Source organism: Gavialis gangeticus, unplaced genomic scaffold (assembly GCF_001723915.1).
Source record: "Gavialis gangeticus isolate Ggan-Ray unplaced genomic scaffold, GavGan_comp1, whole genome shotgun sequence".
NCBI classification, from domain to species: Eukaryota; Metazoa; Chordata; order Crocodylia; family Gavialidae; genus Gavialis; species Gavialis gangeticus.
In genome coordinates this window covers 5,246,154-5,272,864 of record NW_017728995.1, presented here as the reverse complement: position 1 = coordinate 5,272,864, position 26,711 = coordinate 5,246,154, and the positions used below count along the sequence as shown (strand labels likewise).

The window sequence follows — 26,711 nt, the reverse complement described above, 5'->3', positions numbered from 1 at the left end:
CAGCCCTTCCTCCTCCAGATGCTTGCAGATGGCCTTCTTTAGGATATGCTCTAGTAACTTCCCAGGTATGAGGTGAAGTTAACTGGTCTATAGTTCTCTGGATATTTTTTCTTTCCTCGTTTAAAGGGGGGCACAACGTTGGCCCCTTTCCAGTTCTCTGGTACCTGGCCCATCTCCCATGACCACATGAAGATCATTGCAGAGGGATTTTTGCTATGATTTTAAACTGAATAATATAGCGCTATGCCCCTGGCATATTAGTAAAGCTTCTAGTTTCTCTTTAACTGAAGAAAAATATGTGTTGTGCTATATGTGATGATATGCCCCACCATCTTCAAAATCCTAGATCCGCCTATGGCCACAGTAAAAAGCGTTTCAGTTGACAAAACAAACAAAACACAGGGTTTTTTTAAAACAAACATAAAGCTTTGCTAGAAAAATATCAATACTTGTAACATTAGTTGGCAGTGGTGATTGATATTGGCTGTCTTTTTGGTTCTGGAGGCTAATTTGTGATTGTATGACCTGCTATAGGGTGGGCAGACATGCTGCTGGTGAAGTTGGCACCTGCTGACTAGGATTGTCGTTGAGGATACTTGGTTATTTGTTTGCCTCTGGTCATGGGCGGATCCAGGAATTTGAAAAGGCAGGTGCCAGACATACCACACATGTTCTAGGGGAGGCTGTGCCTCCCCCTCCCCTTTCCTTGCCAGATGGCGCCAGAGCAGCAGCTGCCAGGGACTTTTTGGTGCTCCTTAAGCAGGTAAGACACATCCCCCACCTCTCTGGGCACCCCTTCCCCTCAAGTGCCAGCACCTATCCTTCCATTATGTTCTCACCTGCTGAAGCAGGGGTAGCAGAGGGGTTGCCACTGGGTGCAACAAAGGGGAACCTGCCTGTTGCTATCACTGTCTCTAGCTGGCTTTGTTGCAGGGGAGCTCCAGGACTGCTGTAGCTTGAGGCTTCTGTCTGTTAGAGTCATCCTGGGGTGGCAGCCTGGCTGGGACCAGCAGCAGCAGGGGCAGAGGGACAAGGGGGTGCATCCCTTTTCAGTGCCTGCTAGAGGACGGGGGTGGGAGGGGGCTACCTGGGCAGTGGGCTGGGAACAGGCATGCCTGGAAACCCACTGCTGTTGCTGTTTCCAGCTGAACTGGGGGCAGGAAAAGCCCCAGGATGGTTCCTGCCCACTCTAGTTTGGAGCTACAGGGAGCAGCTCTACAGTAGTGGCAGGGTCAAGTCCCTGCTCCCTTCCTCTCCACCACATTTCTTTCAGAGCCCTGGAGGCATCAGCTGCGGGAAGCAGCTGTGCAGAGTGCTGGACAGGGCTGGGGCAGATGGTGATCCTCTGGCTTCTAGGTGCTTTTGATCACTGCCTGACTCCCCATTGCCTCCCATGGTTTGATAGCAGGTGCTGGAAGGGAGATCATCCTCCCCAGCCCTGTGCAGCACTCCACGCAGGTGCTTCTTTCACCTGGAATCACCCCAGCCTTGGGGGGGAACAGAATAGAGCATGAGGGAGCAGGGACTTGAACTTGCCACTGCTGTTGACCGGGCACCCCTATGGAAGAGGGTGGAACTGCACTAGTGCACCCTCACTGTGTCTGCCCCTGGTTATATTCAGAATATTTTACTTTGTCTTTCATTGTTCTTCCTTACTTGGTTTCATTTGCAGGCATAGCATGCCTGTCTGGATGACAAAGCTGTAGAGCTTGCTTGTTTTGTGAGAGTATATAAAACAGGATTTTGTGTGTGTTTCTGCCTCCCACTGCTTTACCATCGAATATACTTCTCATTCATCCTGACAATAGGATCATGCCATCTAGGTTATAGTCTCAGCAGTATTACCTGCATGTTGTATTTGCTCATAAAATGCTGCTAATTTTTACATCTTGCCCCATTATAGTCACGAGTGACAGAAGATGCATGGAAATAATAACACTCTAACATTATGCTGGTAGCAAGTTGACATCTTGACACTATGTTGGATGGTATACAAACTAAATAATGAGAACCAGTTGTGCAGCTACCTAGGGGGCATGCTCCCAAGGGCTTTGATCTTCAGCAGGACATTAACACATTCCTTGAAATAACTTACTAAATATGATCCAAGGTGTCTTGTTAGCAGAATTATTGCACCTGCACCTTTTAATTGGTCTGTGAGGAAGAGGACATAATTTTATAACAATTACACTCTGGGAGCATGCATATATAATTATATAAAACATTGCATTAATTATTTAGTGAAATTCAACATATTTTAGTTGTAATCTACATCAGTCTGCTTGAGAAAATGAATTTACCCTTATGCCTTGTTCTACCCAATACAATGTTGTAGCAATAATTATTGCTGCAGTAAACAATGATAATGTGGCAGGAAACAATAGGAAACTAGCAGTAAATATTTTTTTTTCAGAATTAATGTTTTAAAATATCTGTACCTGCTGTAGGCTCCAGGAATGCAAGGAATAGGATTAGTCAGTATACGTTAAACATACCACTGATGTCTTTTTTTTTTTTTTTTTGGATTTGTACCATTTGGTGACTGAACTCAGTAATCTCTTGGTCTCAGATACAGTGTATTAGGTGAAATCTAATTGAACCACAGTTCCTGATGCTGTGAACTGAAAAGGAGAACACATGGAAAAAGGGAAGGTAAAAAAAAAAGACCCAGCATTTTTAACTGATATCCTGACTTTGAAGAGGCAGAAATACAGAGCACTTCAGTGTGTCAGAAGAAAGACAGTAACCTAGAAGGCTGCAAGATCTGTTACGGACACAGGTTGTGGAAGGGCCTACAAGGGGCAAAGCTACTCTGGACTTAGTGCTGGCCAAAGGGGAGGACATCATAAGCGACCTGAGGTTTGGTGGTACTCTGGGAGACAGTGACCATGACCTGATAAGGTTTACCATCCACCACAAGACTGGGAAGTTACTCACTAGAACAGAAGTCCTGAATTTCAAGAAGGCAAATGTAGGCAAGCTCGAGAGGCTCATTGGAGAGGCCCTCTGCAGCTGGCATTGGACAATCTGGTTGTGTAGGAACAGTGGTGCTTCCTTAAGGAGACAATTCTCATGGCTCAAAAATAGGCCATCCCCATACAGGCAAAAAGTGGGAAGAGAGCCAGGAGACCTGCTTGGCTCACCAGTGATATTAGGGAGCTATTGAAAAAGAAACCAGGAGTGTATATGCAATGGAGGATTGGCTGAGCAACAAAGGAGGAATACACCCGTATCACCACGGCCTGCAGATACGAGGTACAGAAAGTTAAGGCAGGCCTGGAGATCAAACTGGCAACTGATATAAAGGGCAACAAAAAGTCCTTCTACAGGTACATAGAGAGCAATAAAAAATTGGGCTCCACTGTGGGACCTCTGCTGAATACCCAGAGGCAGCCCACAGTGGATGCATGCGAAAAGGCAGAACTCCTGAATACATACTTTGCATCAGTATTCCTGAAACCTAGTGGGGGCTGTTCATCTGACCAGAGGCCCAGGGAACAGGGGGAAGGTAACAACCTACATGAAATCAGCCCAGAATAGGTGAAGGATCTTTTACAATGCTTGGACATCTTCAAGTCCGCTGGACCAGATGACCTGCACCCAAGAGTCCTGAAAGAACTGGTGAACTTATAGCAGCACCATTGACGAAGCTATTTGAATAGTTGTCGAACTCGGGAGTGGTCCCAGATGACTGGAAGAGGGCCAATGTGGTGCCCATCTTTAAGAAAGGGAAGAGAGATGACCTCACAAACTACAGGTCAGTCAGTCTGCCCTCAGTCCCGGGCAAAATCTTTGAAAATTTGGTTAAGGAGGCCATCAATTACAAGCTGGTGACAGATTGGATGCTTAACAGCAACCAGCATGGCTTTATTGAGGGCAGGCTATGCCTGATGAATCTTGTGTCCAGGTCACTAACCATCTGGATAAGGGACATGAGGTTGATGTCATCTACTTAGACTTTAGTAAAGCCTTTGACTCTGTCTCCCATGGGATTCTCTCTAACAAACTGGAGAGTACAGGGCTGGACCAGAAGGATCTGTTAAGAAAAGATTAGACTATATAATAGATGAGGAGAATGTTTTAGAATATGAGCCAATCCATGTAATAAGGAGAAGGGTAATAGTCATAGAGCTGAAATGAATGCTGTCTAATAAGCTTGCATTTTAAGAATATTTGAATTTTTTGGATCAACATTTGCCAATTGTGTTCATTTTGTATAACTAGCTGTATAACTTGTAATACGTGCCTCAGTAAATTACTTAAGGGAGGACATTTAGTATGTGCTGCTTGTAGAATACTGAATGCTTACCCAAAACTAATAAAGAGAAAGGAAAAAACATGCATATGATTGTTGAAGCCAGGTTAATGATGTACAGTGCATCACAGTGCAGAGAATCTGAATAAACTGTAATCACGTGGTCAGACAATCTTAATCTTCTGCTGCAACCTAATAGGTTCTCAGTCACTACTCGCTCTCACAAAGGACTGATGTTGATGGATGAGAAAGTGAGAATTTCAGCCGGTATCCCTCTCTAATAATTTTACCTGCTGGGTTTCAGCATTCGTTTTCAGAGTGTTCTGGAGACAGCTGAGGGCTGAGGAGGTTGGTTGAAGCATCTCTGATAATAGTTCCCTTATATCAATGAGAACCTGATCTGTCAATGGAATTTTATGATAAAGTAGGCAGTTGGCTTTGGGAAAATGGCAAAAATAAAATAAATCTGAGTGGCAGGTGAGAGGAATGTAACTAATGAGTTCAATGTGTATTGCATACAGTTTGTTTGGCTATTAGGTTGCATCTGTCTGTGGCTGTCTATTTTGTCTATTAAGACTGCGCTGTGTTCAGTGCAAGGGACTGCCTTTTATTCTGAGTTTTTACAGCACCTAGCACAACTGGATTTGATCCTGATTGGGTCCCTAGGTGCTGATATCATACAAACATACCTCCTTGTTTATAAAAGTATCCAGTTTCAGGATAGCACTTAAATTGAATTAGTTGAATTTGAGTATGTACTTAAGAACTTCCCTGAATGTGGTTGCATAAGTGCTTTCTGAATTGGCACCAACAGAAATGACAAATGGGGATATTGCTAATGACATGCAGCACCCTAAATCATCCAATGCACATTTAGGGTTAGTACCTAGATTAGGCTTTGATGTCTTTTTTCTTTACTTTGACACATCATGATGTGAACACTTTACTGCCCATCTTTATTGCAGATCTTTAACTTTATTTTCCCACATGAAGCAACATGATGCAAAATAACTGGTATGTATCTTTTGCTTGGGTAGAAACTAGGAAAGCTGCACAGCAGTGAAGACTCCTGAGCCTTGTGGTATATCTCTTGAGACTTAGAAATGTGGGTGGTATATGAATTTCTCTGCAATGTGTTGAGGTCAGAAGTAGTAAAAAGTCCAGTGTTGTTTTCAGTGAACAAAAGTCCTGATGTAGTGATTGTGGTAGTGATGAAGGTATCTCTTCCCAGTCACAGAAGAATATTGGCATGAAGCTTCCTAATGCTAAGCAGAACACATGCTGCTCTTAAAGTCATAATGCAGTTTTCAGTCACAGTGGAGTGGTTTTACAGGGAAGTCCAGGGAACAAAGAAGGAAACAACCTGATAGAGGGTTGTTGGTTGTAGCCACGTTAGTCTAAGGACATAGGGGCTAGGGACAGACATTCAAAAAGCCAGAACCTGAATCAATTCAACCTTTGCAGGTAGACTAACCTGCATAGGCTGAACTGGTTTGTAACAAAACAAACAATCTCTCTGGACTGAGGAAGGTCCTGTCAGACCAACCTGGTGGCCTTCTACTACCGGGTCACAAAATACTTGAATGCAGATATTGCGGTCGACGTAGTCTTTCTGGACTTTAGGAAGACCTTCAACACTGTCTCTTACCCCATTCTCATTAAAAAATTATGCAACTGTGGCATTGATACCTACACAGTCAGATGGGTCACAAATTGGCTGGAGGGCCGCACCCAGAGAGTGGTGGTGGATGGGTCTTTTTCGACCTGGAGGGATGTCGGCAGTGGGGTCCCCCAGGGCTCGGTCCTCGGGCCTGCACTGTTCAACCTCTTCATCAGCAACTTGGATGAGGGGGTGAAAAACACCTTGTTCAAATTTGTGGATGACACTAAGGTGTGAGGAGAAGTGGACACAATAGAAGGGAGCGACAGACTACAACTAGATCTGGACAGGTTACAGGGGTGGGTGGATGAGAATAGGATGGGATTCAATACTGACAAGTGCAAGGTGCTGCACCTGGGGAGGAAGAACCAGCAGCATACCTACAGGCTGGGGAACTCCCTTCTCGTCAGTGCAGACAGAAAAGGAACTTGGAGTCATTATTGATTCAAAGATGAACACGGGCCGCCAGTGTGAGGACGTGGTCAGTAAGGCTAACTGCACCTTGTCATCCATCCACAGATGCATCACGAGCAGGTCCAAGGAGGTGATCCTCCCCCTCTGTGTGACACTGGTCAGGCTGCAGTTGGAGTACTGTGTCCAGTTCTGGGCGCTGCACTTCAGGAGGGATGTGGACAGCATCAAGAGGGTCCAGAGGAGAGCCACTTGCATGATCAGGGGGCAGCAGGGCAGGCCCTATGAGTGGAGGCTACAGGACCTGAACCTGTTCAGCCTCCACAAAAGAAGGCTGAGAGGGGACCTGGTGGCCATCTCTAAACTTACCAAGGGGGACCAGCGGGGAACAGGAGAGTCTCTGTTCCCCTGAGCACCACCAGGAGTAACGAGGAATGATGGCCATAAGTTGAATGAGAATAGGTTCAGACTAGACATCAGGAAGGGCTACTTCATGATCAGGGTGGCTGGGATCTGGAACCAACTTCCAAGGGAAGTGGTGCTCACTCCTACCCTGGGGGTCTTCAAAAGGAGGCTAGATAATCACCTAGCCGGAGTCGTTTGACCCCAGTACTCTTTCCTACCCATGGCAGGGGGTCGGATTTGATGATCTGCTCAGGTCCCTTCTGACCAACTATGAAACTAGGAACTGTGAGCACATGCCTACAGTTGCTCAGGCAAGGGGCTGGTGGGTGCTATAGTGCACCCTTAGCTGCAGGGACACTGTGCTGGGGGGCTGGCCAGTCTGGGCTGAACTGGCCAGAGAAGGGTTTAATTCCCCCCTCTCTATCCCACCAGCAGGGACCTGAGCGGGGTCTGCCAGGCACTCCCTCATCACTGCTGCAGCGGGGGGGCACCATGGCCCCTGAGGCAGAAAGGGGCAGGGAGGAGAGTTGGTTTCCCCACTACCCTCACTGGCTGCTGGGTCTGCCTGCCCTTGCCACCGCGCTGCCTGCCTGGGAATAGATCCCTCCCCCCCAGCTCAGTCCTGTGCAAGGGAAGGGAGGCCTACTCTAGCACTCACTGGCTTCTAGCCTGAGCCACTGCAGGCATGTGCCTGCATGTCTGGGATGTCTGTACAATTAGAAAGTGATTTAGCCTGCCAGGTTAGACTAACCTACAAAGATTGAATCAATTCAGGCTCAGGCTTTTTTAATGTCTGGCCCTAGCCTTGAGTTGCTAATGCTACTTGAGATATGTTCAGTCGGAGTGAGTGCATGCACTGTCTTTCAGGAAGTTTCTCATCATCACACAACACTATCAAGTTCTTACCAAAACACTCAGCTTTAGGGGATCAACCTACTTCAAAGGGTCTCCACAGAGATGAGAATTAAAGTGTAGCCTTGATAAACTCTAGAAAAAGTGGAGATGATCAGGCCATACAAAGAGTGAAGTTTATGGAAATGGGCATGTCAGCTAAAAAAAAAAAAAAAAAAAGCCTCAAGTCAGTGAAAAGGAAAACCACAAGTCACCTAGGGAGTATTTCTTAGAGTCTGAACAGTAAGCGTAGCAGAATGCACAATGCTGAATAATCTGTACTGCTGCCGCTGCCTGGAGCAATCATATTTAATATGAACTATGTATAATTTGAGAATTAGAACATAAATCTTCCTGGATTCCTTTGCTTCAAGTTTGATTTATTTCTTAATTTGCAGCTGTGTATAAATCCTGTGTTTAAACTGACTTCAGTGAAGAATGAGGAACTTTATAATAAAAATGAGATGCAAATATTATTAATGCCATCTTTATTGCCATAAAGCCTTTGACATTTCTGGTGAAAAATGTGCCTAACCAGAACTTTTTTTTGCTTTAGTTCTGTTCAATTTGCAGTAGGAGTATAAAAACTATTTATTCTTATTAACTTTGCTGAATACATAGATATTTGAGTTGAAATCCTATTCAAATCAGTGGGAGTTGTGTCATTGATTTCAATCCTAGCTAAAATAAAATCAGTATCATGACTCTTGTTGACTTTAGTGGAGTCAATATTTCACCTCTGCATCTGGTTCTTCTGTCTCATCTCTTATATATCATGGGTAACTGATGACGGCAATGGAGTCACAGCCATGGAACACAAATGTGAGACAAAAATCAGGTTCCATGGATCCCTTTCTTTTGTAAATTATTTGAAGGAATACCAGATTCAATCCATTATTCATGCTTAGTAATATGCTTTTAAAACTTGAACTGTTATTGATGACTGTCTTTCAGGTAATTTTCAGCTCTTCAGACCAACCAATATAATTTTAGAGTTCTTATTCTTACCGTGTTCCTTCTTAAAGTTAAAAGATACAAAGCATGCAACTTGTGGAGAGTTAAAAAAGATCCAAATTTTGAAAGGTCATTTTAGAATAGTGTTACTGACAGTCTTATTCATGGCTGACTGAACTCAGTATTTGATCACAAGACTTTCAACCAGATACAGGGGCCTGAAGTATATTTTGACATGTTGGTCACATACTAGAAAAAATATGTACACCAATACTGTCATTTTTGTGCAGATGAATAATGTGACAACAGATTATTGCCTTGACATCATAAGGAAGTTTGAAGTTTCAGAAGAAAACAAGGAGCAAAATGTTTTGGGGATAGAAGGTAAAGTCTTTGTGATTCTTCATATATTTGTGTTGCTTTCCCTGTTGTAGGACACTAGAAAAGTTCTATAGCATTTTATTTGATGTAGCTTGTGATGATTAATGACTACAATAGAGGACTGACATAAAAGATACCTACCAGTAATGTCTGATGTATTTTAATAAGTTAGGGGAAAAAGAGACTACAGACAGGCTGAAGTACTAGACTAATACTGTATCACCAGATACTATTCTATAATAACAAGTCGTATTCACAATCACACTCTCTTGAAATTCCATACAACTTGTATAAATGCTTCTTACTAATCATCTAGTTTTAAAGCACAAATATTAACTGTGCTTTATATACTGTATCCTGTTTTTGCTGAAAAAAATGTAAATTCTGCTATCAATTACATTTGTATAAATCCATATATACTACCTGACAGTTCCTTGATTTATATTTATTTACATTAGACATAGAACAGAATTAGGCCTGTGGGTTTCTTATGGACTTTAGTACTGATTTATTTCATTCACAAACATGAGGCTGAAGGTGGTGTATTAATTCTGAAACCAGCTTAATACCAAATTCAAATTTGGATGCTTTCACAAATTAGATTGAAATAAATGAAGTTCTATGGTCTGTTAACATGCCTAGAAGATAACTTTAATGAATCAGATTAACTTTCTTGTTGGATTCTGTAGAGAAAAGAATCATTTTCCTGTAACAGCACAACAGTAGCAAGCCAGAGACCTGGGTTTATGTTTCTGCCACAAGCTCCTTTGTGTGGCCTGGAGTTAATTTACTTTGGCCAGAATTAGGAAAAGAAATATGCCGTTACATTTTAAACATTCCTGAAAACATTTCTATTCCCATTAGGTTTCATAACTCTCCCCTCTCATTTTAATTATGTTGAGGGTCTGAATAGTTTACTGAGACACTTCAAAACATTTTAAATTCCGTGTTCTGGAGGCAGATATTTATTTAAATGCACTGTCCCTGATTCTTGTTTCATTTTTACTGGTGTAGATCCATACCAAGGGGGAGAGGTGGGCACTAAATATACACTGCAGTCATTCCAGGGTATGACTGAATCAAAATATGGCACCAGGGAGCTTTGTATCAGGACACACTGTGCCTATGGTATGCACACTGCTTCCCAAACTGAAAAAACTGCCTAAGTAGGGCTTTTGTTTGGTGACTCCCCTGGAGACTTATTCCCAGTCTAACTTCAGTTATTCTTGATTGGTTCAGTATCAAATAGCAAATCAGAGAATTTTAAAATGAATAACATAAATGAGTATACAAGCAATGTTATAGCCCTGATGGTCCAGAAATTATGCGAGAAACAAGGTTTTCTTAGGGTGATGTTTTATTAGACCAACTATGTCATTTGGATAAAGTTAGACAAGCTTTTGAGTGAAAGACATTCTTCATCAGGTGTCATGAGATCAGAGTCAATGGCAAGGTAGAGACCCAGGAGCCAAATCTGTGCCTGGCATAAACAGTCAGACCTCTCATTAATTTTAGTAGTATTTGTCTCCACTTATGCCAGGGTTGGATTTGGGTAGCTTCCTGGTTGTTGCTATCTACTGGAACAATTCTAAGGCTCTACCATGGGTGAGGGTTCCCACAGGGGAAGCCTTACCAGTACAAAGTCCTGGGGATCTCTGGGGTGCCAGGAATACCCTTTTGCAAGTTCTATGCCTTTGTACCCCTTCCTCAAGTTCTTGCAACTACAGGGGATTTCTCTGTCTGCTGTTTCTAAATCTCACTTTAAGAGAGATTTCAGTGATGATGTAAACAGTTAATACTGCCCCAAACTACATAACTTTTTTCTGTAATGTACACTGGGTCATCAGTGAGATTTTTGTATACCCCTGAAATGAGGCTGTCAGGAATTGTGCATCTAAAAGATCCCTCCCTTTAATTCACCTAAGCCATCCCCCACTCCTCCAAATGGGTCTTACACCTGCCAGAACATTCAGCAGCATCTGAGTGAAAGAGGGATAATGCTGTAGCGGCAACTAATATTTCTCCTACCACATGCAAACACCTTATAAAGAGTCAGGAGATACTGTCACCTCTATGCTAGGATTGGGAGGCAGGGACCCAATTTTAAGGGCAGTGTCTCATCCAAATTGTTTGCAGAGGTGTCCTTCATAATGTCATCCGATAATCTGAAAAAGGAAGCTTGGTACACTCTAAAGGAGATGGTGACCTATTCTGCTCTGTTTGTTAGTGGAATGATTTTGCTGACTGAACTGCAAGAGACAGCATGGGTATACTTGCCTAAGTCTGTGCATCAGATCTGGCAGAAAGAAACTCTCCAGGGTTTCAGAGTTTTTACACACAAATTTCTGTTGTATACCCCTTAAGGGCCTGAAGGAAATGTACAATCTGAAAATAGGCTGGGAAATGGGATTGCAGATTTGCGTTTTTATTAGCCTTTCCATATTCCTGTTATTCATTATTTAAGCTTATATATTTTATACTTGAATCCAATTTTTAGTCTTTGCTGTTCTTTGTTAATATACCCCTTAAGCATCTCTAAGCCAATGATGTGTAAAACCTCCTGGTTTTAGAAGGCATGGATTTGTCAATCTGTTATGATGTGTTTCATTTTTAGTTTTTGCAATATTGTTCTGAAGTAACTATGTATTGCATACAGAAGGCAGTGGAAACCTATTCTTCTCTGCTGTTAGTGGTTCAAACTACCATGGGCTTCAACAGGAGTGTAGCGGTCCACCTGGCTAGCCTCAGACTCCACCAGACTCAAATCAGTTCTTGAACTAACTCCTGTAATATGGTCCCAGCTATAATCTCTCTCTGGGCTTCACACCACCAGTGATAATGCCCTGGGTTCTTCTGTGCCACAGAGTTCAGTAGAAAATATAAACAGTCAAATATAAGCTTCAGCCCTGGGTTAATCTGCACCCTGGAGCACAACGGAAAATGTACACGGTCCACAGTGAACATCCACAAACATGGGTTAGTTCTCACCCTGTATTCTCCATTCTTCCTTGGAAAAACCTGCTTCTCTACCACAACAATTCCCCCTCCAGATCCTCTCCTTCACTTCTTCCTGTCCCCCTTTTTTTCCAGAGCAGCCAGTCAAATTCACCTCATTTACCGATTGACTGAGCCAGCTGTGGTCTCTTAGGTGTGTGGCCTGTTACCAGCTAGCTAATTGCTCTAGGCTGCAAGCCTTCAGCCTGCTATAAAGAGTTATGACAGAGGAGGTTAGGCATGTTAGTCTGATGATAGGCAGAAAATAGAGCAGAATGACCCTACCTTAGAGGCTAACTAGTTCAGAGAGGCATGAGGTTTTGTAGGTAACAACCTACATGCAGGCAGCTATTTCTTTTGATTTGCAGGACTCCCCACATGTCCAGGAATTTGACAGCAGACAAGCGGTGGTAGCATTAATTACCACAGCAGAGCCCAGAGCTGCAGTAGTTAACACAGCCACTGCTCCCTCACCACCACATTTCTGTATCCATGACATGGCCAGATAACATGGCTCCATGTGCCAGCATGCAGGGCCAGGCCAGCGCATGGGGATGCTCTGCAGCTGGATCCAGCATGTGAAGCCAGGCTAGCACACAGGGTTGCACCCACAAACCAATCCTATGTGTTGACTCCATATCACCTCAGGCCTGCTGACTGACCCCATGCATGGGATCTGGTCTGTGGACTAGCCCTGCACCAGGGATTGGGCCCAAAAGGCTGGATAAGTTGAATACCACTGCTTTAGATAGTCATATATACACTCAAAGGAGTGTTAGCCAGGACAGTGGATTCATCTTGCATGATCCAACAGGTTTAGAGTGAGTTAATGCTGATATACTGAAGGGGGAGAATTAACTGTTAGGGGTAAGTCCTTCTAGTAGGTTTCCTGTTAAGGTGCACTGCAGTCTGAAGAACTGTTTATTTTTTGTTCAAAGGTTTCACCAATTTCATGCGCAGTCCTGCTTGTGACATATTTAACCCACTACATTGTGAAGTTCACCAGGATATGGATCAACCACTTTGTAATTACTACATTGCTTCATCTCACAACACATACCTAACAGGAGACCAACTTTTGTCCCAGTCCAAAGTGGAGATGTATGCCCGGGTGCTGCAGGATGGCTGTCGATGCATTGAAGGTACTGTCAGTGTTGTTTGTTACATTTGTCTATGTCCAACAGACATTTCTTCTGTGTTTGGCACTGTATGTGCAGACTGAGTCCCTTTGTTCTTCATTCTCTTGATATCATGGATAAACTTTGTGCTAGCAAGATTAGCTGATAATCTGTTCACTGAGGTGTGCCTCTCAGACAGACTCACACAGCATAGGCACTGGTGGCTTCTCCTGCTAGGTCTGTGATATAGGCTATATAACATACACCTCCATTGGCACTGAAGCCAATGGCAGAATTCCCTTTGATTTTATTGCCACCAGGATTTGTCCTCAGGAGTTTACTAATTAATAACCAATCACTATATCATAGGAATCATAAGTTCATCTGTATCCGCTCATTGTGCCTCCCTGTGTGCTAAGGTTCTCTGGAATGCATCCTGTGTTTTTGCACCCAGTCTCAAAAAAGCATTGAAGAGGTCTGTAGCATTTTTAAGATCCTATTAGCATTCTAGAGAAGAAGCTGTAATAGTGAATTGCTGTAGATCAACAATGTCACAATGGCTTAGCAAAACCATTTTTGTTTTCTGATTCCATTTTACACGCTATGGATCTGATTATACTTTTCTGAAATCAAAGGCAAAACCGCTACTCACTTTAGTGGGCTCAGAAGAAATCAGTCTGTGTATCTGTGAAAATATGCTGTCATTGTGAGCATCAAAGACTGCCTTTCTTTCACATATTTGTTCATCTAGTATGTGTGTATGCACATATAAACTTGGTTGAGCTTGCAGTGGCATGCCAAGTACCATCTTGTCTTGCCTGCCTCTGATGCCTCTTCTCTATCTCATCATTGACCTCTCCATCTTGAAGTGACTTAGGCCCTGCTTCACAGCAGCTTTCCACTCTCAACAGTCCAAGGCGATTCATTCCCAGTGTCGGCCACTGATGTGCAGCTTGTGATGGTTTTTCTTGCAGACATCAAGAAAATGGAGTTTGGGCCATCCAAATTGATGGTTTACTGTAGAGTATGCTGTTGGGGATTCATTCATCCATTGCTCATATGATTCATGTGGCCTAACCAACAGAGGCATCTCTGTCTCAGGACAATGAACATAATGGGTATCTTGGCCTGTTCCAGACCAGTGAAGTTGGAAATTTTGTCTTGCCATATGCCCAGGATATGACAGAGACTTTAAAGATGGAAACTGGTTAGTTTTCTTTCTTCCTTGGCATAAGGAGTCCATGTTTCACTGCCATACAATATAGAGCTAAGTATTCAAGCACTACAGATGGACATCTTAATTGACAGAGTGAGCACTCTGTTTTTCAAACTCTCTTTTGAAGTTTAGCTATGGTGTTGCTTGGCTTTCTGATGTAAGTGTTAATTTCAGCTTCCAAGCCAAAGTTTTGCGAGATGATGGACCCAAGTAAGTGAATGTTTCAATTGCTTCCAGGCTTTTATAATTTATTTTAACTTCAGGAGGGCAGTCAACTTGTTGACTCATAACTACTTCCTTCTTTAGGCTTATGGTCAGACCAAAATTGTCATAAGCATGAGAAAAGCAATCCATGAGACTTTGTAGTTCTGCTTCTGAATGACTAATAATTATTGTGTCATCTGCAAAGAGCATTTCATGGATAAGAACTTCTTGGGTTTTCATTTTTGCCTTGAGATGAACAAGGTTAAAGAGTTTCCCATCTTATCTGGTCCAAAGGTATACTCCTTCTGAAGAGTTACTGAATGCATATTTAAGTAGCAAAGCAAAGAAAATCCCCAAAAGTCTTGGAACTAGGACACAGCCCTGGTTTACACCACTCCTGATTTCGATTTCATCAACCTGCACCATTCCTTGCATACCAACATAGAAGGACTTGATAATGCTCAGGAGCTTAGGAGGCAAGCCAATCTTCTTCAGGATTCAGAACAAACCATTTCTGTTGACAAGATCCAAAGCTTTGGTGAGATCAACAAATGCTATGTACAGAGATTTCCTTTGCTCATGGCACTTTTCTTGTAGCTGTCTCAAGGAAAATATCATATCTGTTGTGGACCTACCAGATATGAAACCACATTGAGACTCAGGGTAGACTCTGTCCACAAGGGTCTGTAGTCTTAGCTGGATGACTTTGGTGAACAGCTTCCCAATGACCTGAAGTAAGGATATACCACAATACTTATTGCAGTCACTCATATCATCTTTGTTTTTGTACAGAGTGACTATACTTGCATCCTTCATGTCTTGAGGAATTACACATTCGCTCCAACACATACATATTCATTTGTACAGATGGGAGAGGAGGATGGATTTCCCGCGCTTAGTAACTTCAGCTGATACGTAATCTGCACCTGGGGCTTTACCACAAGGAAGTTGATCAGTGGTTTTTTCTGCTTTGTCTACAGTAGGTTCATGATCAAGTATTGTCAGGGTTGAGAGGACTTCAAATGCATCAAGAATGGAGTCATGGACCACATTTTCATGGGAGTATAGCTCTGAGTAATGTTCAACCCATTGATCCATCTGCTTATTATGGTAATTGATGACTTTGCTTGTGGAAGATTTTAAAGGGGCGTTCTTCTTCAGAACAGGTCCAGGAGCTTTTCTGATTCCCCCATACACTGCTTGCATGTCACCTTGGTTAGCAGCTTTTTGGATACTTTCACACAGTTGTAGCCAATAATCATTTGCATGCCGTCTCACTGTACGTTTTACCTTTTACCAGATCTCTCAAAGCACCTGCAAGTTAGAGTGGCTAGGGTTGCACTTATATTTAAGGAGAGCTAAATGTTTCTCTTCTATGAGTGGGATTATTTCAGTTGAGTTCTCATTGAATCAATAGCTTGAGCTGTGATGGAAGCCAGCACAAGAATCCAGGGCAGTTTGATAGATGGCTCCTTTGAGAAGAATCCATTTCCCCTCAGTAGTATTACATGGCTTCAGAGATAATAGGGTTCCAGAGAGAGTCTTGATGAATTGAGACAATGGGTCTTCAGCTTTCAGCCACATGGCATTTATTCATAGTAAGGAGAGTTTCTTGGTCTTGTACAATTTCTTGGGATGCAACTTTAGGTTAGAGCGTACCCATGAATGATCAGTATCACAGTCAGCACTCTGGATCACATGATGATTATATCACAAGTTTTGTAAGGGAGTGATAATCAGACTGAGTTGATGCTAGTGTCCAGATGTGGATGGCACTGAGATACTTTGTGTCGAGGATTCAAGTGAAAAAGAGGATTTGTTATACATAGCTCATTGCATGAACATAGCTTGAGCAAACGTCCACTTTCACTCATTTTGCTAACACCATTGGCACCCAAATAGTGAGGCCAGGCAGCATGTTCAGTGCCAACTGTTGCTTTGAAGTGTCCAAGCAGGAGGATTTTTTCATTAGGTGAAATATTACTGATTAAGGCACTAAGCTTATTGTAGAAGCAGTCCTTTGATTCAGATGAAGTGGTGAGAGTTGGAGCATATGCACGTAAGAGATTGACAGGGCCAGAGGCAGTAGTGAGTCAAAGCACCATTAATTTTTCAGAGTCCTGTAGTACTAACAACAACAAATCCTTTCTCTGGTATGGTATTTATTAAGCCACATTTATGTATTAAGGACTGGAGAAGTTATCATGTTACAGGTTTCTTGCTCTTTGATAACAAAGGCAGGATAGTCTTTCTGTGGAATGTAGTGGCAAGAATTGGAAGCTACTTCTATGCAACTTTGAAACTGCATTTGTATTTGATGGGTAACATCTTCCAGTTGTTATCATATAAACTTCACATAGGAGAATTTTGAACCTAGAAGTGTTGAGAGCTTTAGAAATCTACTAACTAAATATACTCATTTTCTTAAAAGAAGAACATTTTCTTTATTTTGCTGAGAGCTGCAAAGAACAGTAAAAACAAGAATAAATGTAGAGGAACAAGGAGTGACAAAAATATTGGTTCTTGAAGCTAGTTCAGTGGAACCAGGCAAGGGGGAATCTAGAGTGGGTGTAGTGGCACAGTTGTATCCTGCATTTTGGTCAAGGCCAGGGGAACAATAAGTGGGTACTTTAAGTGCCCAAGTCAGGGCATGTCTCCTCCTCTCATCCTTCCCTCACCCCAACCCACTGTTGCCACTGTCCCCAATGTCTCCAGTTGTCCCAAGGGTGGGAGAGCTCAGAGGTGCTCTTGCTGTGGCAGCAGCAGGTGGGTTCCTCCTTCCTGCGTGATCCTCTGGGTGCTCCTCAATAGTCCAGGAGCAGATTCAGGGATGGACAACCTGCTTGCCACTGCTGTTTTCCTCAGCTGAGCCTGGCTCCCCATATAGCCCAGCTAGAATGGGTCTGGAGCTTACTTTGGGGGCAGCCAGAAATAGCACCAACATTGGAAGTGGCAGGCAGGGCAGAAAGGAATGGAAGGGGAGAAGGGGGGAAAGGAGGCAGGGCAGAGAAGAGGGGGAGGGAAGATTCTTACCTGATTTGAGGACTTTAAAAAAAAGTGCCTAATTGCTGTTTCCCAGCTGACAGGATCTTCGGCTGGGGCAGGAAGGAGCTTCAGAGTGGGGCTAGCAGGCAGGCAGCCCCTGTGCTGAACTACCATTGTGCCCCAGTCAGCAGGATAGTACTTGTATTTACAAGTAAATTAGCTTACTCCAGCCTAATAAGGTCCATGTGTAGATGCTGAGATGTTTACTGCACAGTAAATATCTCATGTAGACACGCCCTCCTTGTAGTAACTAACTGAGTAACAACAGCTAGGAAGCTGGTCTTGCTCCTTGCTCTCCTCCCTATGAGATGAATGCAGGTTTTACTTTCATTTTTGCTCTGCAACCACACAAACTGCTCTTGCCACATTTCTTGCATTTAATGCAAAGTGTAATTTTCAACAGCTGTTTTTTTGGGGGAAATGTATGCAAGAAAATATGGTACCTTTTTCCTTTTTATTTCTTAAAATCAGAGCTTTGCTAGAATGAGATATTTCAGATCAGTCTCTTCATTTTAAACTCTTGACAGAGCATTTCTTTACTTTCCATAAAACATTCAGTATTGTCAAAAAAAGTAGATAGACTACTTATGTCAGTCAGTAAGTGCACCATGAGGAATAACATTTAACGTCACATACTTATAAAAAGGCAGAGAGATTTTTATGGTAATAAGCGTATCTACCTATTGGATAATGAAGTTGACTCCAAGAATATTTTTTAAATATATGTTATTTGCGAGGAATGTATTACAGCTAGGATTAGCTGAACAAAAACTATGAACAGATCTGGTAAGTTACAGAAAACTTTATTTGTCAAGACACAGAATAGTACTATAAACTTGACGTTTTATGCAAATCGATTTCAAATGAAATTTCTTGTGAAATTGGTTTTCCTGGACATTTATGTGTATATGATAACTCTGTTAACTTTTTGAAATGTTCTTAATCAGTTACATTAAAAGCTCTGTTATCCAGCATCCATGAGGAATGAGGGGTGCTGGTTCATCAAATATGCCAATTATCTGAGAGCTTAGCTCCAGCTGGTAGGTTGGAGGCATCTTTACTTGTTCAGGCTGCTGCCACTACTGTCATGTCCGGTGTGCCAGAGCTTTCACTCCCTGGCATCAGTGGGCCAGGGGACAAGGAGGGGGACCCTGCACAGGCTGCTTTGTCCCAGGCCGTGGTCCTTGAGGAAGAAGTGGGGCTTGGCTCATGGTGGTGAAACCGGAAGTGCCATGGTGGGAGTTCCGGTTTCGCTTTTGCTGCGTCGGTCCACTGCTGTAAACAACAGATGCTGTCTATAACAGATGCTGGTTAATAGAGCATTCCAGATGGTAAAGTGCTAGATAACACAGCTTTTGCTGTACTTCTGATTTTCTTATAGATCATTTACTCATGATCTATTCCATGATTGTATTTATTTTCTTGTTTCATTCATGTAATAAAATATGTAAAAATGCTGTTTACATGAGTTTTTAAATTAGTATAATGCCCATCAATATTTTGGATTTACAGTGTTCTGTAGCAAAATAAAAAATTGTGATTACTCAGAAAAAAAATTCCACATATGTTAATAGCCAATATAGTATATAGCCAGGTAGTATATTATATTAAATGCAATGGGGTGATTTGAAACAGAAATAAGCTTATATATCTCTATAATAAAATAATGATAAACTGAAAGCAGATTGATAAAATAATCTTTGATAAACAGAAGTCAGCAGAAGACCTTCACCCCACCCTAAGCTTAACTCACATATATGGCCCCATTAAACTCACTGAATTATATTTACTGATGAGTACAATGGGATGATTTGTTAAGAGTAGGATTACCAACATGAATTATTGTCACAGGATCAGGCCCTTATAATTAACGATTAGATCCTATTTGACTTATTAGTCATCAAAGAAGACACAGGGCACGTCTACACTAGACACTGCGTCGCCACAGCAATGAGCTGCTACACTGTAGCTCATTGCTATGGTGACTTAGCATCACTGGGCACAAACCGTGACACTGATGCTACTGCTACTGTGCAGTAGCAGCTCAAAATAACTGTGCAGTGAGGGGACTGTGCAGTAACACCAGTTACTACAAAGTCATGACTGCGTAGTAACAACTGTGTAGTCAGCTGCTTATGTAGCCGCAGCCACAGGCACCTATTTGTTATCCTATTGCATTTCATTTGAGTTCCTGAAAATCCATTTAGTTTTGTAATCCACTTGTAATCTTAGCGTTAAGACTAAGGACCTCTCTAGATGAGCTAGGATACGATTCACAATCTACACACTTGCATTTCTTGCCATGCCACACATGTGTGGTAGGTGGTGTGATTGTGGGATTGCAAATCAGATCCCATCATTCCTACTGCTGGTGCAGGGGGACCCTGGGATCATGATCCCAGGAGAAAGTAGCATGCTTCTGTGGTTGGGAGCCCCATCAGCTAACCTAAGGTCCCAGCCTGTGGGGGCACCCCAGGCAGCGGTGGTCTTCTAGCCACGGAGATGCTTGGGGTGCTCCCATCAGCGGTGAGCTCCCAAGCTATCGGATGCACACAGGCCCCTGACTGGGAGTCCCAGTCAGCTGACAGAGCTCCAGCCATAGGGGCTCCTGGCCAGGTGTTCAATTAATGGTGTGATAGGAATGAGTCATAAAATTAACGCACATTTTTTGTAAATATGTGGAATAACTTTGTAGCTCATTCCTCCTTTTATCTCACCATTAATTGATTTGAATGTGTAGCTGGGTTAACTGGTTAATCGCATCTTAAGTGTAATGTATAAATGGGGTCTGAGTCATAAAAAACAACAAAGAGAAGGAGAATCCACCCACTTTATTTATTAATAGATTTTCAAGCAGGATAAACTAGGACTTCACTAGGTCAGTGGTTCACAACCTTTTTAGACTCAGGGCATCTGTCAGAAAAAGCCAGCTCTTAGTTTTTACTCATTTTTTGCCTACAGGAAAATACTAGAGCAATTCTTCTGTTGCAGAGAACTCAGGAAGACCACAGCAGGTCTAAATGCTTTTGATGCTATGGATTCCTATTTGAAGTGTCTGGGTTGATCTTGTGAATCATGTTTGCCCACCTAACAAAACTAAATTTGTGTGGCACCCTGCATCACCCTTGAAAGGATCTCAAGGAATTCCATGGCGCCATGGCACCCTGGTTGAGAATCACTGCATTAAGTATGTAGGTACCTAACAGATGGAGTATGAGCTACCCCTAAGTGTTTTTATGAAGTGAACCAGTCTTTTTTCTGATTCTGCTTGCAGATCTTAATAATTGTACTTCATCAGAACGTTAATTTGTTACAGTAGGATTTATATTATACAAATCATTCTTTTGTTGTTGGTTAGTATGTTTTGTGTAGGTTATAGAAATTAATATTTAAAAAATACCATATGAAAGTGTTAGTCTATTGTTGAGGATTATTATGAGTGATTTACTTGAGTATTTAGAACATTCCCTCCCCATTTCAGGAAAATGAATATATAACTTAAAAATGTATAAAAATGTGGATACATTTTAACATGTTGGTCTTATTTTGACAGTGGACTGCTGGGATGGTGCAGACGGAGAGCCAGTAGTACACCATGGTTATACGCTTACTTCCAAAATTCTCTTCAAAGATGTAGTGGAAACTATCAATAAACATGCTTTTGTCAAAAATGAGTAAGTACAACATGGGCTTTGAGTATAGATCAGAGTGCATGTCTTGTGTGGTAAATCTTGTATGGGAATATTGTATCACAGTGTAAATTTCTTCCTCGAAAAGCAGAGAATATAATCAAATTTGATTATTTTCCAATATGTTGCTTTTATGGTACCATATTTGTCACTGAACAGTATAAATAAATTATAATGATAAACCTATCAGTTGGTACCCAGAAATGTATTTTTATATTGTTAATAGATTTTTGTTTAACATACATAATTTAAGTATATCTTATTGTCATTAAATAATCGTAGGGTCATTTTAATTCATTTTTAAGTCATGAAACACAGGGAAGTCACACCCCTAATGAAGGTTCTGTCTGAAAGGGAACAAAGTTTTCTAAGCTCTGCTTACTAAAATATCCAACGTGTCAAAAGTAAGAAAGGTAACATTTTAATCATCATTTTCCTTTTGTGCCTTGGTAGCAGAGCATACACAAGTTTATTAAAATCAAGCCTTGTGCTCTCATGCCTGTGGTAAGCACTGCAGGATAAATTAAGAAAACAAGCTGGATCATGCTTTCACCATGATAAAATCTATGGAAGGACAGGGGGACAGAGAAGAATGAGAACTCCATGGGATGAACCTATAGATTTTTTAAAAATATTCCCTCCAAAGGGAAGGAAGGATATTCTGATGGCTAAGGAGCTAGGCTAGGGTTGAAAGACCTGGGTTCCTGGTCACATAGATTTCCTATGTGATCTTGGACAAATCATTTAGGTCCAGATCCACAAAGGGATGTAGGCTCCCAGCCTTGCATTCAGTTTACTGTCTCAGGTCTGGTCTATATCACAAATATTTATAGAATTGACAGCATATGGCAGCATGGGGAAGTCAGTAACAAGGGAAGTGGCAGTGGTCAGGTCACAAGCAGTGGCTTGCCTTAGGGCCAAGGAGCGTTATTATTAGGAGTGTTATTATCAGCCTACCATTTGTAAAAGGTTTTGGGGCCTGTGTTAGTCAGTCTTCATGCATAATAACAGAATTGTCTTCATGGAGACATGATTATTATAATAGGATAAAAATACTATATTAATAATGTAATTGCCGGTACAGAGAATGTAAGAGGAAACTGAATGAAAAACAGTCTGATTTGGTACACTGCACGATAATTGTGCTGGGTATGGAAAAACTATTATGAAATTACTTGAAGTTTTTGTTTTTGATTTAGGTTTCCCGTGATATTGTCAATTGAGAATCACTGCAGTATTCAACAGCAAAATAAAATTGCTCAGTACCTCAAGGAAATATTTGGAGACAAACTGGATTTGTCATCTGTAAACAGTGGAGATTCCAGACAGCTTCCCAGCCCTCAAAGTTTGAAAGGCAAAATCCTAGTAAAGGTAATTTGCACTCAGTATTGTGTGCAGAATAAAATAAAAGTCAGTGTACCCAACATATCATCATGGATCTTTTCCCTCTAGGCATTAAAAACAGTTTACCAGTAAAGCAAAAATCAACTCAGATGGAATTAGATAGGCGATGATTTTGTGTGTGTGTGTGTGTGTGTGTGTGTGTGTGTGTGTGTGTGTGTGTGTGTGTGTGTGTGTGCGCGCGCGTGCGTGGGGGGGGAGTGTTTACATAGACATTTTAACAGTTTACTTTGGATTCAGCAAGTATCCTGGTTACTTTTTAAATTTCAGGCTGTAATGAAAGTAACAGCAATAATGATAATATAAAAATGCTTTCCAGTTATATTCCATTTAATTTATGGATCTCAAAGCATGTTACACATGTTAAGTACTTAAACCTTAAAGTTACACTGGGATGTAATGTTGATATTATTATACCCATAGTTATAGTTTGGGAAGGGTAGGGGGAAACAAAGCATCCAAGATTACATAGTATATTATTACCAAGGTCAAGAACAGAATTTACAGTTCCTCATTCCCATTCCTTTCTCCAAGAAATCATCTAATTTTATTTAGTTACGTTTTTCTTAAGCTGTCTGTCACTGAAGTGCTGAAGCATGAGCTCATGTTGTCTCTTTGCCTACAGCATATCCTTTGGGTGTAAAACAAAAAGACTGAGAAATCAGTTTAAATGTCTGAATAAAAAAGCACTTTCCTTTTCTCTTACCACTTTTGTGCTGCTATGATCAACAGTTCGTCAAATATAGTCAATTCTTCATAATTCAAAGGCTGTGGTTAAGTAAGTGTGGTTCCATGGTATGTAGGAACAGAGCTCTAGAATAACAAAGGAAAAGTGATATCTACACCATCTTGGCTACTGTTGTATGCTAGATGGAAAATATGAGCTCCTCTCTATGAACAGATATCTGAAAGGGATTTTCTCAAAGAAGATCAAAACAGTAGGGAAGAAATGCTATGCAGTTCTTTGAAAGGGATGACTATCTTATCAGACAGCCTCTTTGTATTTTGCTGGACCATGGTGAGGATGCTAAATTATCTGTTAACATGTAGGGTGATTTATTTGTATACTAATAGGATATGACAAACCCTGTTTCATTTTACTATGAATATATTTTAATAGAAAGGATTGAGAGGGATCCAGGACAGAAAACCCAATCCAAACACCCCAGATGTTGTTAGAAGCTTGACTTCAACGGCAAGGGACAGACATTCAGCCTGAATTGATTTAATCTTTGTAGGTTAGTCTAACCTGCCTAGGTTGAACTAATTTGTAATAGTACAGACATTCCCTCTGGACTGAGGCAATGTGGGTACATCCCTCTGGTGTCCAGTGGAGGGGGCTTATTCCACCACATGGCCTGGACACAGAGCAAGCGGTGGCCTTGGTGGGTAGACCCCACTGTGGTGCCCCAGGGGCAGAGGGGAAAATAACTCTGCTCCCTGTTTCCCCCAAGGGGCCCTGCCAGCAGCATCTGGCCCCATCCCCACCTGGCTGCTGGAGCAGTGAGGAGGGAGTGACTGGAGCATGAGCCCCCTGGTGGGGGGCCATTGTTGCAAGGCAGGGAAAGCTGCTATGGACCACAGTGCTGGGGTGGGGGGGGGAGAGGCTTGCAGGGCTCTAGCCCCCTTGGGGCCCTGGGTGTTGCTGCGCACAGTCTGCCATGCTCCCCACCGGAAGGTGCTCATGCTTGTGCTCCCTAACACTATGACAGGGGCTGCTGCCCCCATCAAGGGCTCTGGCCCCTTGCCACTGCAGCAGTGGGGTAGGGGTATGGTCAGACACCGGCCAGCAGGGCCCCTTGTGGGGGGGCAAGGACAGGGCTTATTTCCCCTCCCTCCAGTGTCCAGCAGAGGGGGCAGCAGGGGGCATATACTGTCGCCTGCCCCAAGCAGAAAGTGAGCATGGTGGCGGCAGGGGACAGACCCAGCTGTGGTCCTCCAGGGGCAGTGTAGGTAGAGGTGAGAATAACCCCTCTCCCTGTCTCCTCTCCCTCAGGGGCCACACCGGCCCACCACTGCAACAGTGAGGCGAGAGCACCCAGCAGTCCTGGCTTAGGTCTCTGCTGGTGGGACAGGGAGGGGGGAATTAAACCTCTCTTTGGCCAGACTCTGGCCCCTGCCTGTCCCTGGTCTGGCTGGGGAGCAGAGGAGTGGGGCCAGCCTGGCTGGGCTGAAGCAGAGACCCAGCTCAGAGAATATGCTGGCTTGCTGGAGGACTCTGGTTTAAGTTAAACCAGGAAGGGTTCTGGGACAGACATTGCATAAACTGGTTTGAGCCAAATCAGTTAAGTATGATACGACATTCAACCAGGTTTATCTCAGACTCATTTTGGCCATTTTGAAACTAGTTTATGTTTCAAACCAGGTTTAAACCAGTTTCTGATCACTTAAGCTGGTTTATGTGTAATGTCTGTCCCTAGCCCAAAGAGTGCATCTGAATTTCACAGAATTGTCTTGGAGTATATTTATATGGCACCAGGTAGAGCTTTGCTAAGACACAGTGCTTGCTCCAAGAGCAGAAGTAGTGTGGTGCTGCCCATGCAGCAGTGAGGTGTTCCTTTCACAGTGTGCCAAATGTGATATCAAATACTGAGTCAAATTCTCTTCTCACTTACACTAGTACAGTTTAAGGGCAATTCCACTCAAATCAGTTGAATTACACGACTGCAAAGGTGTAAGTGAAAGGCAAATCAGACCGTCTTAGTTGAAGATCCTTCTGAACATACAGAATAAGCTCAGCCTCTCAGAACACAAAAAGGAATGGTATAGAGTTTCAATATAAAACAAAACCCAACAAATCTATCTTGAAACAAACAGAAACAACAACAAAACTGCTAAAAGCTGCCACTTCATAGCAGTGACTTAAAAGCAGAGAAATTCTAGTTCTTTGGCAGTGCATTCTTCTTAAACATATGTTACTTACAATACATCATGGGAAAGGTGTACATTTTCTTTTTAGCCTGGCTTTTTCCAACAATGAGTGATAAAATCTAATTACTGATTGCAGAATTATCTGCTTAGGCTGAAAAGCTGAGACAGTATTCAAAAGAGACAAATTCATAGATTCACAGATGTTAGGGTTGGAAGGGATCTCAGTAGGTCATTGAGTCTGACCCCCTACCCTGGGCAGGAAAGAGCCCTGAGGTCAGACAACCCCAGCCAGGTGCTTTTCCATTCTCTTCTTAAAGACTCCCAGGGTAGGGGAGAGCACCATCTCCGTTGGAAGCCAGTTCCAGATTCTGGCAACCCTTACTGTGAATAAGTTATTTCTAATGCCCAACCTAAATCTGCTCTCCATCAATTTGTGGCCACTGTGCCTAGTTACCCCAGGGTATGCCCTACTAAATAGAGCATCTCTTATTCCCTGATACCTTCCCCTGATAAATTTATAGGCAGCCACAAGATCACCTCTCAGCCTTCTCTTGCGAAGGCAGAAGAAATCCAGGTCCCTCAGTCTCCCCTCATAGACACCTGACCATACAAGTGGCCCTCCTCTGAACCCTCTTGAGGTAGTCCACATCCCTCTTGAAGTGTTGTGTCTTGAACTGGACATAATACTCCAACTGTGGCCTGACCAATGCTGCATAGAGGGGAAATATCACCTCCCTGGAGCTGTTCATCATGCATCTGCTAATGCATGATAAAGTGCGGTTAGTCTTGTTGATCGTTTCATCGCCTTGATGACTCATCATCACTACAGATTGTTTTCTGATATTCTGATATTGTATCACTAAAAAAAATCACAGCATTTACAATATTCAATTCAAGTCAGCTAATCACTTGAGAAAATACAAACCATTATTTAAGTCAACAGCCTGTTTGGAAGTAATAAGCCAATTCTATACCTCTGTGCCCATCCATCAATTTTACTCTGCTTATCATTTTCATTGAAGGATTTAAAATATGACTCAATTGGCCAAGTGATATTGAATACTGAGTCAGATTCTCCTCTCACTTATACCAGTATAGTTTAAGAGTAATTCCACTCAAATCAATTGAATTATGCCATTACAAAGGTGTACATGAGAGGCAAATCAGACCACTGACTGGCAGAGTAGTATCCATTATGCTGCCTCAGTTCAACACC

At 42.4% G+C, this 26,711-nt stretch overlaps 1 protein-coding gene across 2 annotated transcripts in view; it reads left to right on the top strand.

Moving 5' to 3' along the window:
• Positions 1-26,711, top strand: part of PLCH1 (phospholipase C eta 1) — a 196,971-nt gene that overhangs the window by 101,518 nt on the left and 68,742 nt on the right. For both annotated transcript variants that reach the window (XM_019503178.1, XM_019503177.1), the window contains exons 6-9: positions 8,867-8,960; positions 12,890-13,093; positions 21,088-21,208; positions 22,423-22,594. In XM_019503178.1, coding sequence (XP_019358723.1) covers positions 8,867-8,960; positions 12,890-13,093; positions 21,088-21,208; positions 22,423-22,594 — 591 coding nt within the window. The remainder of the gene's footprint in view (positions 1-8,866; positions 8,961-12,889; positions 13,094-21,087; positions 21,209-22,422; positions 22,595-26,711) is intronic.